Below are 14,766 nucleotides of genomic sequence, written 5' to 3' on the forward strand. Positions count from 1 at the left end.
GAAGACTAACTTGGGGTGGGGGTATTGTCCCCTTTTTTTAAAAAACTGATCAGATTTGGGCAGCTAAAGCAAATTTAAAAATTGAGCAACTTTTGCAAATGGTTAAAGCCATACTCTAGCTATCAGTTTAAATCATTGAAAAGGAGTTGTTACAAAGCCACAAGGAACTAGAAAAGTTGCGCAACATTTAAGAGTAGATTTCAGAAAAATATACCCTAGAATGAGCATAAATTTAGGCTGCCTATATTTAAAGCACCTAAACTCTTTAAAGCACCTACATATTTTCCTATTCAAAGAAGCAAAAATATCAAACACTATTTATGGCTAGGTTTTAATAGAATAAAATTGTCTATAAGATAAATGATTTTATTCCCCCCTTCTCTTATTTAGCAGCTCACAACACAGTGCCACACGTGCCTTATTTAAACAGATGCACACAAATTATCTCTTGTTTTCAGTTGATACTATACAAAAGGAAAAAACAAAATATGCTGAGGACATAGAAACAGTGCAGAGAAGAGCAACGAAGATGATCAGGGGTCTAAATCGTATGATGAAGGGCTAAGGAATGTTTAGTCTAACAAAGAAAAGGCTTAGAAGAGAACAGATAGCAGACTTCAGTACTTGAAGGGCTGCCACAAGGAAGAGGGCATCGACTTAGTCTCAATAGCACTTGAAGGCAGGACAAGAAGCAATGGATGGAAATTTGTCAGAGGGAAATCCAACCTGGAAATATAAATTTCCTGAAAGTGAGAAGAATTAATCAGTGGAATAGCTTGCCTCCTGGAGTTGTGGATGTTCTCTCAATGGAAGTTTTGAAGAAAAGATTGAACAACCATTTATCCGGGATGGTATATGGACTCCTGCCTTGAGCAGGGGGTTGGACTAGAACAGAGTTCCCCAACCTTTGCAGGTTGGCGACTTGGAGGTAGCGGGGGTGGGGGGAAAGGAATGGACTAGATGACCTCCAATGTCCCCTCCAACTTATTATTTTGTGGGTGTGACAGATGCATGCATGCATGCACTTGAGCGCCCGTGATGTTCGCGACACCCATGCGAGTGGGGCAGCAAGCACCCGCAACAAGGCTCATGCGAGTGGGGCCGCACACGCCCCAACAACGCTTGCGCAAGTGGGGCCACAAACAGCCGATGCTCGCAATGCTGCCCGCACCAGTGCGCCATGTGCGCGAGTGGGGCTGTGCACACACCCACAGACGCACGTGTACCAGCCAACCACTCACGCGGCCTGGTGGCAACTAGGCCACAGCCCAGTAGTGGCTCACAAGTTGGGGATCCCTGGATTAAATTTCAAAGGTCGCTTTTTAACCCCATTATTCTATGTTCTAACACTGGAGATAACAATCTGGGCAGAGCTTTATGTTGGAAAGATGCTTGGCTAGTTGCCTCTGAGTCTACCTCAGAGAAAAGGAAAGCTCAAACAAACTCTTTCTTAGATCAAGATCTAATTGAAAATAGGACGTTTCAACCTAAAAAAATGACTTTAGTAACTGCTCTCTGATAACTCAATCCCTTTTCTGGCCTGGCCAGTAATGTAACTTGTGTAGATTTCACTGCTATCTGACTTACACACAAAATACACAGGCACACCCCTCAGGTTGTTTTCCAATAGCCCCTGGCAGAAAGTAAAACCAGTGGTTTCTCCTGGTCACCAACCAAGCTGCTATAGGCCTGGAAACGATCATCCCCAGTTGGTGGATGGGTTGAAGGAACACCTAGGTCAGGGGTAGGCAACCTTGGCTCTTTTATGACTCGTGGACTTCAACTCCCAGAATTCCTGAGACAGCCATGCTGAGGGGAAAGGGAGAGGTTTCCATGCTGAGCCATGGTGGCTCAGGAATTCTGGGAGTTGAAGTCCACGAGTCATAAAAGAGCCAAGGTTGCCTACCCCTGACCTAGGGATCAGGAGAACATGTTCAGAGCCTCTTGCAGGGGGTTCTTCTCCCAGAAGCCTGCCAGTCCAGGGACCAAAGTTCAAATTTAGGGAAGAACAGCCTTCTTTTCGTCTTTTTCAACCCGCTCCTCTCACCACGCCTTTGAACACATTCCCCGTGCTCTTCAACACCTCCATTGCCACAACCCACTAAACCTGATTCGTGCTAACCGACGCTTGGGGCGAAGGAGAGCTTTTAAGCATGGTGCAAACCGGCCCAGCCAGCCAAGTCAGCCAGGAGTTCCCCGCCGCCTTCCTTTTGCACGGCTGCAAAAAAAGAAAAGAAAAAAAAGGGCCGGTTTCGGCCCCAGCTCCACGGAGCCGTCTGAAGACCGTCCCTTTTCCGCCTCCCGAGCTCAAGCGGTCCGGGTCCGCGCCGTCCGGTTTCCCGCCTTGCGCCGCCTTTTCATCTCCCCGGTTTTCCCTGGCGCCCCGTCACAATACCCGCCGGGCTAACCCAACAATCCCGGGCCGCCCTCCCCGCAGCCGAGATTGGGCAGAGCCAGAAGGGTGCGCGCGTGTGGATGCTGTCGGCGGGGACCGGAGGACCGGAGGCGGAGAAGGAGCGAGAGAAGCCGCCGCCGCTCCCCGCAGTCGCCGCTGGCCCCGCGCCCGCCCGCCAATCCCAGGCGCAGCCGCCGCCGCCGCTTCCCGCGCGCCCCGACCATCCGCGGGCCCTGCTGCCCCCGCGCGGCCGCCACCCAATCGCCCAGCTGGGGGAGCGGCGCGGGGCGGGGCTGGAGTTGCCCGAGCCGCCACCGCCGCCGCCGCTGCTGCTGCCTGCGGCCGCCGCTGCCGCTGGAGCCGGCGGGGGGAAGCAGCAGCCGCCGCCGCCGCCTCCACCACCGCCATGGAACAAAGGAAGCGCTGAGCCGAGCGCGGGCCGTGGCGGCGGCAGCAGCAGCAGCAGCAGCGCCATCAGCGTCGCCGGCGGCGGCGGCGGCGGCAGCAACGCCCAGGCCGCCCCCCAAGAGACAGCGGCGGCGGCGGAGGAGAAGGAGGAAGCAGCGGCCGGAGAGCCCGCCGTCGCCGCAGCAGCAACAACAGCATGTCCCCCGGCCCCGCGTAGCCGGAGCGCTTCGCCGTCCCCGTCTTCTCCGCCGCCTTGGCCGGCCATGCCGAGCGGCAGCGCCTCGCCGTCGCCTCCGGAAGAGCCTCCCGACCTGGGAGCTCGGCTGCTGCTGCCGGCCCCACCCAGGCCGCCGCCGGGCCTGCTGCTCCAATACCACCACGCTCAGCCTCCGCCGCCGCTGCCGGCTCCCCCTCAGCTGCTGCCGGACACGGGGCTGCTGAGGGAGCGCCTGGCCGGCCTGGGCCTCGGAGAGCGCGGGGACGAGGCCTCCCGGGAGCCGGACGAAGAAGACGAGGAGGAGGAGGAGGAGGAAGAAGAGGAGGCGGCGCCTGAAGAAGGAGAAAGAGACGGCGGCGACTTGGAGCTGGACTTGGAGGAGCCGCCGGACGACGAGGAAGACGAGGCCGCCGAGGAGGAAGAAGAGGACGACGACGAGGAGGGCTTCCTGGAGCCTCGGGAAGGCGGCGGCGGCGGCGGTATCTGCGGCCCGGCCTCGCTTCTGTTGCTGCCCCCTCCGGCCTCCTCGCCGCCGCCGCTGCTGCCCCCGGGGCTGGGCTCGGTGCTGCTGCCGCCCGTCCCTGCTCTGCCTCTCCCCGCCGGCTCGGCCTTTGAGGCGCCCGAGGCGGGAGCGCTGGGCGGGGCGCTCTACGGGCCCGGCGACGATGTCCACGCCGGGGTGATGGCGGCGATGCTCTCGCAATCCTACGGGCTGCCCGGAGCGGCGGCCGTAGCCGGGATGCCGCCCGGATCGGTCTTGAACGGAGAGCAGGCGGCGCTGCTGCGAAGGAAGAGCGTCAACACGACCGAGTGTGTCCCGGTGCCCAGCTCCGAGCATGTGGCCGAGATCGTGGGCCGGCAGGGTGAGTTGGGGCGGCCCCGCGCGTGGGCCTCGAGGTCGACCGGTCTCGGGGGTGGGGGAGATTCCTTAATGGGGAGGGGGGCGTCCCGTTGGGGGATCATGCAAGCCGAGGTGGGGAAGCTTGGACAGCGATTTCTCCCAGACTGGGAACTCCTACTCCCATCGACCCCAGCTGGGGAGGAAGATGGGAGTCCGATTCCCAAAGCACTTTGATGGGCACTAGATTATTTTAGAGGAGGTGATAAAAGATGAGCGGGTGGAGGAGAAGGGGGTGGCAGGAAAAGGGAATCCGTTCTCTTTCGCTGCCACCCCCAAAAGGAAAGCTGGAATTCTATTAGAATTTCTTCCTCTATCTTATGTTCACTTTGGGATTTGGGAAGGTTTGCTTTGGGTGGCTCCTAGCTGTGAAAAGTTTGGGGAAAGGGTTGGCTCTGAATGGGTGAAAAGAGGGTGCCCTTGCAGCCATCTGGAATCAATGAGAGGCATCGCTCTGCCTCTCATTAGGGAGTGGATAATGGTGTTCAAAACTTATAGTTCTGGGTTGCAACATTGCATGCTGAGTAAGAGGAAGTTTGGCCTGAATCGGGATAGTTAGGTTGGGAACGTGGCCGGGGAGAAGTAGGGAAATGGCCTAATGTGTCAAATCTAAATTTGACAAAAGGTTTTAATGCAGGATCTAGATGTCTAGATAGGAGGAACAGAGGGAAGTATGTTGAAATTGTAGGGGAAGCTTGGTTTTGAATGGGTAAGAAATGGTCTTGCAGGTAAAGCAGCTGAAGCAGTGACACTTTGAAAAATGGGTGGGGTTTATAAGGAAAGGTCTGGGAAACAAATCTTTTATACAGGAGGCTTTCGCCATGTTGAGCAACATTTGTTGATTATATTTTCAGAGCAGAGGTTATAGGGTGCTAGGAAATTTCACTACCAAATAACTATTCAGGTACAAGGTCCCATGTTTTGGGGAGGAACAGCCAGACAGAATATTCACAATCCATCCCACATACATACCCATCAAACAAAAACACAGAAAATAAATAGGAAATAATAAAGTAAAGAAATGAGTGGCATGGCATAAGGAAAGGATATATAGCTAAATAAGTCTACACCAACACAATTCATTGTACATGGAGTTGTCATATAGTCACCACAATTGAGACTGGCAACTTAAGTCATTAAGTGTCATGCTTGTGATCTGACTTTAGCTTTCTTTTGTTTAGAGACTTGTGAAGGTTGTAAATGCTTGAACTGAATTGAATTAACCTTATTTGGCCAAGTGTGATTAAATACACAAGGAATTTGTCTCTGGTACAAAAGCACCCGGTGTACATAGAGAAAGCAATAGAACAATCATAATACCAGTAAAGGGGGCAGCAAGGAAGATAAGGATAAATAATAATATTAGTTTGGTCGTAAGGTTACTTTTTCATCACCATTGTTAACTGTGAATGGTCATTGTATGAATCATTTGCTAAGAGAGGAGTACCTGTCATCGCTATGGTAAATTATTTTCTGTGCAAAGTGGTCTTGAGTCCACATTTTGATTCAGAAACACCAACTCTATGGAGGGAATCTAGGGGGAGGGATTTTTGGGAACTTGCTTGTTTAATAGAGAAGGTAACTGACCTATAACTTGGGTTTGCTCATTCTGCACGGTGTTCTGACTCATTAATTGTGGTGGGATGTTTTCCTCTTTCTTCTAAATTGGGGATGTTTCCTATCTAGCCTAGATTATTTTTAAGCAGACTTAAGTTGTGAAGAATCCTTGTTTTGCAAATGAACTATCAGCTTTCAGTTAACACTGAACACAATCATGGCTGGTTCCATCTGAGTCCATTTAGAAAGCCAGTTTGGTGTAGAAATTAAGGCACCAGGCTAGAAACCAGGAGACCATGAGTTCTAGTTCCACCTTAGATGTAAAACTACATGACCTTGGGCTTGTCTCTTTCATGCCTAAGAGGAAAGGCAAATGTCTTCTCAAAATTTTTGCCAAGAAAACTGAAGGGATTACTATTGTGCAGGTAACTGCCAGGAAACCACACTGACTCAAAGTCACAAACGCATATAGCACAATGTTCAAAAAATAAAAGTAGTAGACTGAATATAAAGTATTTTCTCAATTAATTTTTCCACTTTCATCATATTTATTTATTCAAATTCTATACAGGTAATCCCCGAGTTATGAGCGTTCACTTAATGCTCGTTCGAAGTTACGTGATAAGCGCCCCCTAGTGCTTACAAGCAAGTTCCGAAATTACGACTGTTGCAGCACCATGGCAGTCGTTCACCCTTGCGAACAACTGCAGAGACTCTGCAACATTCACCCTATTCCTCCCCGCTCTCCACAACTGCTTCCCCCTCCCTTCCTGCTGCACTCACTTACCTCGAGAAGATCTATCTCACTTACCTCGAGAAGATCTATCTCCTCTCTGCCATGGTTTCTGCCTTTGAGGGAGAGGAGAGTCAGTGGAAGCTCCTGGATGACATAATATCGCATGAGTTCAGGCACCCATCCTCTTTTGCAGAGAATGGGTGCCTGAACTTGCAAGATCATGGACCCCAGAAAAGTTCATCTTTGGTGCAAACACTGTGCCTGTCTCCTGCTTTCTCCCTCCCCTCCCCCCCCCCCCGCCCAGTTCCTTTCCACCACCACTGGAACACTTTTTATCTGAACAGAGACCTTGGGGAGACCAGAAGCTCCATCTGTGAGCAAATGGAGTGCTTGAAAATACAGGGGATCACTGCATCTTTGTTCGGATAAAAAGTGTTTGCGCGCCTCTGGGACCCTTGGAAAGGCAGTGAATCCGGTGGTAATAGAGAGGAGTTGGGGGAGCAGGAGAAAGGCACAGTGTTATGCCGAAAATGAAAATTTCTGGGGTCCATGATCTCACGAGAGTTCAGACACCCATTCTCTGCAAAAGAGGGTGGGTGCCTGAACTTGCATGATATTACGGCATCCAGGAGCTTCCACTGACTCTCCTTTCCCACTAAGGCAGAAACCACAGCAGAGAGGAGACAGATCTTCTCAAGGTGAGTCCAGCAGGTAGGGAGGGGGAAGCATGAGGTAATTTACTGGGTCAGGGAGGCCTTGGGGGCCTGTTCCATCACTAGCCCCCCCCCCTGGCCTTCCGCACCCTGAGATACATCATGCTCATGTAACAAACCATGCATTCGCCCACCCATTCTATTAGCGAATGTGTGGGCGAAAGCAGGAAGTGATCTCGTTCAAGATACAAGATTCACCCCTACGAGTACTTGAGTTACGAGTAGAATGGGCCGGCTCCATTACATTCGTAAATGAGGACCCAGATTGTTGGGGGCAATAAGCTGATTTTGTAATAATGCCGCTTGGTGTGTGTGTGTGAAAGCCCTAACAAGCAGGCATATACATAGAATAAAGGCTACTGCTAAGCTTGTAAGCCGCCCTGAGTCTTCGGAGAAGGGCGGGATATAAATGGAATTAAAATAAATAAAAATAAAACTCGAGGACTACCTGTAGTCACCCATCTCAATCTAATTGACAAATATAGTTGAGCCACAATAGGAAAAGAAAAATTCTAAACACACACGTGCTACTTTTATTCTTGATATGTCGTTCTTGAAATTACAGAAGCTGATCTAGCAGTTGTAGGGGATGAAAGCTTATATCTAGCTGGCTATTGGTGTTATGATGGCCTCGTCCTCTCTAATGTTTCTGAAAGCACCTGAAACGATCCAGGGACTGACCAGTAAGACTCCTCTGCCCTTATAGAGTGTGAGAAAGAAATGAAAATAGGAAGGAAGAGATTTTGTCATACACTGGTAGCATGGAAACTAAATTAAGCATTGGTTGAAAATTGTGATAAGGACCAAATTACAGAGTAAAAGCAAAATGTCAAAAGAATTTCAAAGGAGAAACAATAATGAGGCCAGGGTAGAAGAAAAGGAATCTGAACAGAATTTGTTCTAAAATGAGGAAACTAGCAATTTTCTTACGTTTGCCCATTTTTAGCATCAAGTTGCATTGTGCGGACTGGGTGGCTAAAGACACTGGTCGCTTTAACCATAGTTGGAATAATTTGTTAAATCTCATATAGAAACTTCCCAATCTATTGGTTTCAGAGAGGACTCTCAATTTTTGTAGTAAATGATATGTGCCACTTAGAGATATATCCTTTTAGGGATTAGTGAAAGATGTTTTTAAAAAAGGAGATAAAAAAGAACTTTTTTTCCGCAAAGTCTAGCCTACATTACTGTATTTTCCGGCGTATAAGACGACTGGGCGTATAAGACGACCCCCCCCCCCAACTTTTGAGATGATTTTCATGGGTTAAAAAGTCGTCTTATACGCCGGAAAATACGGTACATAATACATTTTCTCACATAGACACAAGTACAGAATACCAGGCCAGAGTTCACTGTGAAAGTAGAATTATAATATTTGGCAGGAACAACTTCATTCACTTGGTATATGGGTGGAGAGTGTTGGTATCCAGTCACAGCATTTCTAACAAAAAGGATTTCCAGGAAATAAGAATGGGTAGACCAATGATTTGATTTTTCATATTAGTGTGGTTGAGAGGAACATTTCCAAATCTAGAGACCTCTCACACCTTGGAAATTAAGGTGCCACTGAAATTATAAAGGTCAGTGGAGAAAGTGTGGGCCTTTTGTCCATGCATCCAAAGGTACATTTAAAGGTACAAGGCCTTTTGATTTGAACAATATATCTAGAACTTAGATTAGTAACTCAGCTGCTCCTTATCAGTTATCCCAAGAATTTTAAAAACTTCTTCCTGTTATTAACAATAGTAATAGTGTGAAAGGTTGTTTTGTCTGTAGCACTGATCTAGTTGTAAAAGTCTGAAGGCCCCAGAAAAAGAACAGGAAAGCAAAGGTGCATGTTTCTAAAGTTCACAGTTGATTCCAAATAAGTGTTTCATGAATAACTAATGTTGCTATACCTGACATGCTCTTCAAACTCCTTGTTGGACACAGTTGATGCATCTGAACTCTTGAACTGAGTTTTATAGAAATTCTAGTGGAAACGTGTCTTGCTTGTGCACAAGGTCCTCAGTACTTTGAGTTGTGGATTTGGCAGGACAATTTATAGTTCTAATGGAGGCAAAATGCCTGGCAGCTTTTAGAATGGGAAGAGAAGAGAAGAGTTGGGGGTCTTCAAGTCCAACCCCCTGCTCGGGCAAGAAACCCTCTGGTTGTCCAATCTCTTAAAAATTTCCAGTCACAACTTCTGGACGCAAGTTGTTCCACTGATTAATTGTTCTAACTGTCAGGAAATTTCTCCTTAGTTCTAGGTTGCTTCTCTCCTTGACTAGTTTCCATCCGTTGCTTCTTGTCCTGCCTGCTTTCAGGTGCTTTGGAGAATAGCTTGACCCCCTCTTCTTTGTGGCAGTCCCTGAGATATTGGAACACTGCTGTCATATCACCCCTCGTACTTCTCTTCATTAAACTAGACCAGGGGTGTCAAACTCAATTTCATTGAGGGCCGCATCAGCATTGTGGTTGCCCTCAGGGGGCCGGGTGGGTGTGGCCTGGGTGGGTGTGGCTAAAGTGCATATGGCCTACTGGGTGGGCATGGCCAGCTCTACATCAAGGGAGCCTATGGGGGCCTGGGCAAGAATGGGACAGATCTGAGGGTCTCTGGCAGGAGGAGGGTCTCTGGGCCAGGGCCAAGGCAGTGGGGGCCGTTCCCTCACTGTTTCCAGGATGGCTTTGCGGGCCGTATGAAACCACTTTGCGGGCCGGATCTGGCCCCCGGGCCTTGTGTTTGACATGTCTGAACTAGACATACCCAATTACAGCAACCGTTCCCTATATGTTTTAGCCTCCAGTCCCTCAATCATCTTTGTTGCTCTTCTCTGCACTCTTTCTAGAGTCTCAATATATTTTTTACATCGTGGTGGCCAAAACTTTTCTTATGGCCCATAATGTGTTCTCCTTAAAACAGAAGAAACAGGTATGGCTCTTAATTTTTAGTTTCTCACAGGAGGACCCTGTGAAAAATTAATTCATTCCAGTCATATTTAATTTATACCATTACATTTTCCCAAGTCCTTTGTTCACTTTTTGTGGTAGTGATGGTAAACTTAAGATTCTAAACAGTGCATTTCAGAATATGTTTTTATTACCTGCAATCCAATAGGGTTATATCTATTGTTGTTGTTGTTGTTGTTAGCTGCGAAGTCGTGTCCGACCCATCGCGACCCTATGGACAACATTCCTCCAGGCCTTCCTGTCCTAGTCTACCATCTTCTGGAGTCCATTTAAGCTCACGCCTACTGCTTCAGTGACTCCATCCAGCCACCTCATTCTCTGTCGTCCCCTTCTTCTATTGCCCTCGATCTTTCCCAGCATTAGGCTCTTCTCCAGTGAGTCCTTCCTTCTCATTAGGTGGCCAAAGTATTTGAGTTTTAGCTTCAGGATATGGCCTTCTAAAGAGCAGTCAGGATTGATCTCTAGGACTGACCGGTTTGATCGCCTTGCAGTCCAAGGGACTCGCAGGAGTCTTCTCCAGCACCATAGTTCAAAGGCCTCAATTCTTTGGCGCTCAGCCTTTCTTATGGTCCAACTTTCACTGCCATACATTGCAACTGGGAAGACCATAGCCTTGACTATACGCACTTTTGTTGACAGGGTGATGTCTCTGCTTTTTAGTGTGCTGTCTAGATTTGCCATGGCTTTCCTTCCGAGGAGCAAGCGTCTTTTAATTTCTTGGCTACAGTCCCCATCTGCAGTGATCTTGGAGCCCAGGAAAATAAAATCTGTCACTACCTCCATTTCTTCCCCATCTATTTGCCAGGAATTGAGAGGGCCAGATGCCATGATCTTGGTTTTCTTAATGTTGAGTTTCAACCCAAGTTTTGCACTCTCCTTCTTCACCCGCAACAAGAGGCTCTTTAATATATCTATTAAAATTATCTAATTCTATATCCTTGTTATAGATGTAATTAGAAGAAATTAGGGAATTCTTTACGAAGTTAAGTGTTCAAATGTAAATATCTAAAATTATGTACATTTAAGGGAGCCTAGCATTACAGGAAGATTTATTTAGATAAATAGAATAATAGAAGAAAATTTGTAGAGAGAATTACTTTTTCATTGCCGATATCTGCTTTAAGCAACATAAATGAGGATTCTGCATCTGGATATCACCAGATGGACAACATTAGCTAAATAATCAGAAACAGAACCTGGAGAAATGCAGTTCAGTCAGATAAAACATTTTCAGACGGTGAAAAAAAAATCATGAATTATTGGGGTCATATGTGGACTTAGAAAATAAACCCAAAAAACACATGTCAGCAAGTTTTGACTGAATGGATATTTGGTCTTATGCAAAATAGAGCTTCCTATGGAAAAGTAGAAGCCGAAATTTAAAAAAAAATCCTAAAATTTTAAAGGAAGAAAAGATCCAAATAGTTTCAGAACAAGTTGTTATGCTAGCTGAAAAAGATGGAGGGTAAATCTTGAGCAATACGGATACAGACAATTAACATTATTCATGGTAATTACATTCTGTGAAAATGCTGCAAATTCCAAATTAGTTGGGCAATTCCAGTGTTTTGCTTCTCCATATCCGCAGATCAGCGTGACGGCCCCAGGAGTATTGATTTTTGGGGTTACAAAAACATTTTTGTGAATTTGCAAATACAAATCCTGCAGATTGTAAGGGTTGCCTGTATGTGACTACTGAATGCAAATGACAGCTTTAAAAGGACAAAGAGCGAGATCTCAATCAAGAATGTGAACATATGGACGAAAATAGGAAGAAAATGAGAGAAGCTTTCAAGATAATCATGGAAATTAGAAGAAAATTTAGAAGTAAAATAAGATTACTCAGAATTAATCCTGGAATAGATCTAATCCAAGTAAATAAACTATACTGAAACCATTTCCAAACAGATTTATAGAATGACAGCAACAGTTGTAGAGAAAGAATACTGTAAATTCAGGAACAAATTCCATTAAAGAATGATGTATAAGAAATAAAGAGAGTTGTCCAATAAAAAAGCACCATGTGAGAAAGAAATCCCATTGTTGGAGAAGAAGCAACTAAAGTGCTGAAGCTTCCATGTGGACAAGGTTAGATTACAAAAACTCAGGAGATATCTAGAGAATGAACTAATTACCAAAATGTTGCATAAAACCCTCATGCCAACCAACTTTTTTTTTACATTCTTACAAAGAAAACTAGAGCCATACATGGAAAATGGAATGTCAGATGATCAGATGAATATTAGAAAAGACATATGGCAGTTTGGTATAGTGGTTTAAGTAAACCAGGAGACTGAGTTCTAGTCCCACCTTAGACTGGGTGACTTGTGATACCGGTAGTGGCTGTGTTAGCCCAACCCACCTCACAGGGTTGCTGTAGTGGGGAAAATAGGAGAAATGTATATTTGCCACCTTAGGTTATTTATAAAAATAACAAAGGTGGGGTTAAGAAAAACATCTAAAAATAGTATTAGAAAATTAATATAGGAATAATGGAGAGAATAAGATAATTTTAGATTTACCTTTGCTTTACTGACTCCAATATGGTCTTTGACAGTACAGTTCATACCAGAATGAAGAACATATTAAAGTTAATGGATATATTGGAACACTTGGTTATTCTTTTGAGGAATCTTTACAGTGAACAAGAAGCTACTGTAAGAGCTGAGTTTGGAGAAACACAGTGATTCAGGGTAGCGGAGGAAATGAAACAAGGATGCATGTTGTCCCCGTGACTATTTTAATTTACAGTGAATATATTGTAGGAATAGCAGGTCTGGAAGAACTGACAACTGGCAATGTTGAAATGCTAACAATATGAGATAGGCAGACGGCACCGCTTGATCAGATTAAAAGCTTAAAAGTGCTCATTAAAGAAGTAAAACTGGAAAGTAAAAAAATCTGGGTTAATGTTAAATATTTAAAAAGACAAAGGTAACCTCAACTAGCACGCTTTGTGAATTCACAGTTGACTGCTAAGAAGTGAATGCGATAAACGGTTTTGGTTTCCTGAGCTTAAGAATAAATGTAGGATAGTGTGCTGGAGAAAACAAAATAATTGTAGGCCGAAATACAATTGTAAACTTAGACTGTAGATCAGGGGTAGGCAACCTCGGCTCTTTTATGACTCATGGACTTCAAATCCCAGAATTCCTGAGTCCGCTGACTCAGGAATTCTGGGAGTTGAAGTCCATGAGTCATAAAAGAGCCAAGGTTGCCTACCCCTGCTCTAGATCATGAAGTATGAAGGAATTTCTATTACAACAAAGGTCATACTACCTGAATAAATCCATGCAGTTTTCTTGACAGCATTCCCTTGCCTTGTTTTAGGACTGTTTAAAAGTGACTGGCTAAGGTCAACCACTTGGCTTCCCTGTCTTAAAGCAGCACTAGAACTCAGTTTCCAAACTCCTAGTCCAGTATCTTACCTATTAGATCAAACTTGCTCAGAACAGTTAAAGCAATGGCTTTTTCGATGGTAATATATGGAATAAGGGTGGATGTTGACAAGGAGGAAGAAGATAAATGCCTTCAAATTCTGGATTAAAAGACGGTTACCAAAGAGTTCCATGGTCTGCAGGAAGAACCAGTTGGTTAGTCCTGAAAGACTGTCTGCTGCCTTCTAGCAATCACTAGCAAGCAGAAACTTGCACACTCCAGACATACGATATGCATGGATAATGAAAATACTATGTGCTTTGCAAGTTTGAGGGATGTAGAATAAGGGTAGATAATAGATAAAGGTTGATTGAAAGATTTTGCAGAGATATCTATGGAAGCATCACAGCTTGTCATTGGGAAGAGGTCTAGATGAAGGACATTTATCAACTGACAGTGCTGGCCAGGTTCCCAAACAAGTTTCTCATGTAGGCGTTTTTCCAGCTTATTTCTCAACAGAAGTGACTATATCCAAAGTTTTATTCCATCCACCACCACATTTTTTATGGCCTTTCATGTGTGTGTGTGTGTGTCCCATACTTTTTCTCTAAAATAGCTGAATTTCCCATTTTCATTTTATCACCGATTTCTCTTTAACGTGTTTCTCAACCTCTGTGGATATTCTCAAATCATCCAATTCCTGGTTGTCCCAAAGGTGTTTGTTCCAAAAGGCAGCTGGATTTTCTTTGGGTTTTTATTTCCTTGAAAATGTTTCAATTCTCATCCAAGAACATTTTCAAAGAAAAAGAAAAAAAACTCCAGTTGCCTTTTGGAAGAAGCACCTTTGGGACAGTGTTTCTCATCCTTGGCAATTTGAAGATGCGTGGACTTCAACTCCCAGAATTCCCCATTCAGCAGAATGAGGTCTCTGCTTTTGTTTTTTTAAACAGTAATGTAAATTTGGCTTTCAGGAGTACACATCTGTATTTTCTGCGAGCCACTGGTACCCAGCTACACTTTAGTGCTTGACTCCAACACATATTTACACAAGGCATTTCACGGGATGCGGTGGCTCAGTGGATTAGGACACTGAGCTTGTCGATCAGAAGGTTGTTATTATTATTATTATTATTATTATTATTATTATTATTATTATTATTATTATATATTATTATAAGGTTGGCAGTTTGGCGGGTTGAATCCCGAGTGCCATGTAACAGAGTGAGCGCCTGTTACTCGTCCCAGCTTCTGCCAACCTAGCAGTTCGAAAGCACGTAAAAAATGCAAGTAGAAAAATAGGGACCACTACGGTGGGAAGGTAACAGCGTTCCGTGCGCCTTTGGCGTCTAGTCATGCCGGCCACATGACCACGGAGACGTCCTCGGACAAGCGTTGGCTCTTTGGCTTTGAAATGGAGATGAGCACCGGCCCCTAGAGTTGGAAACGACCAGCACGCATGTGCAGGGGAACATTTACCTTTACCCATTTCACATATGTCTCCAACCTTTGGTTCAT

At 45.7% G+C, this 14,766-nt stretch overlaps 1 protein-coding gene across 1 annotated transcript in view; it reads left to right on the forward strand.

Annotated features, from left to right (window-relative positions):
- The first annotated feature begins 2,764 nt into the window (after positions 1-2,764).
- MEX3C (mex-3 RNA binding family member C) overlaps positions 2,765-14,766 on the forward strand; it is a 40,036-nt gene continuing 28,034 nt past the window's right edge. Inside the window, exon 1 of the mRNA XM_083355592.1 lies at positions 2,765-3,883. Coding sequence (XP_083211718.1) covers positions 3,067-3,883 — 817 coding nt within the window. The 5' untranslated portion in view covers positions 2,765-3,066. The remainder of the gene's footprint in view (positions 3,884-14,766) is intronic.

This window comes from Vipera ursinii (assembly GCF_947247035.1).
Source record: "Vipera ursinii genome assembly, chromosome: 2".
Classification (NCBI taxonomy): Eukaryota; Metazoa; Chordata; class Lepidosauria; order Squamata; family Viperidae; genus Vipera; species Vipera ursinii.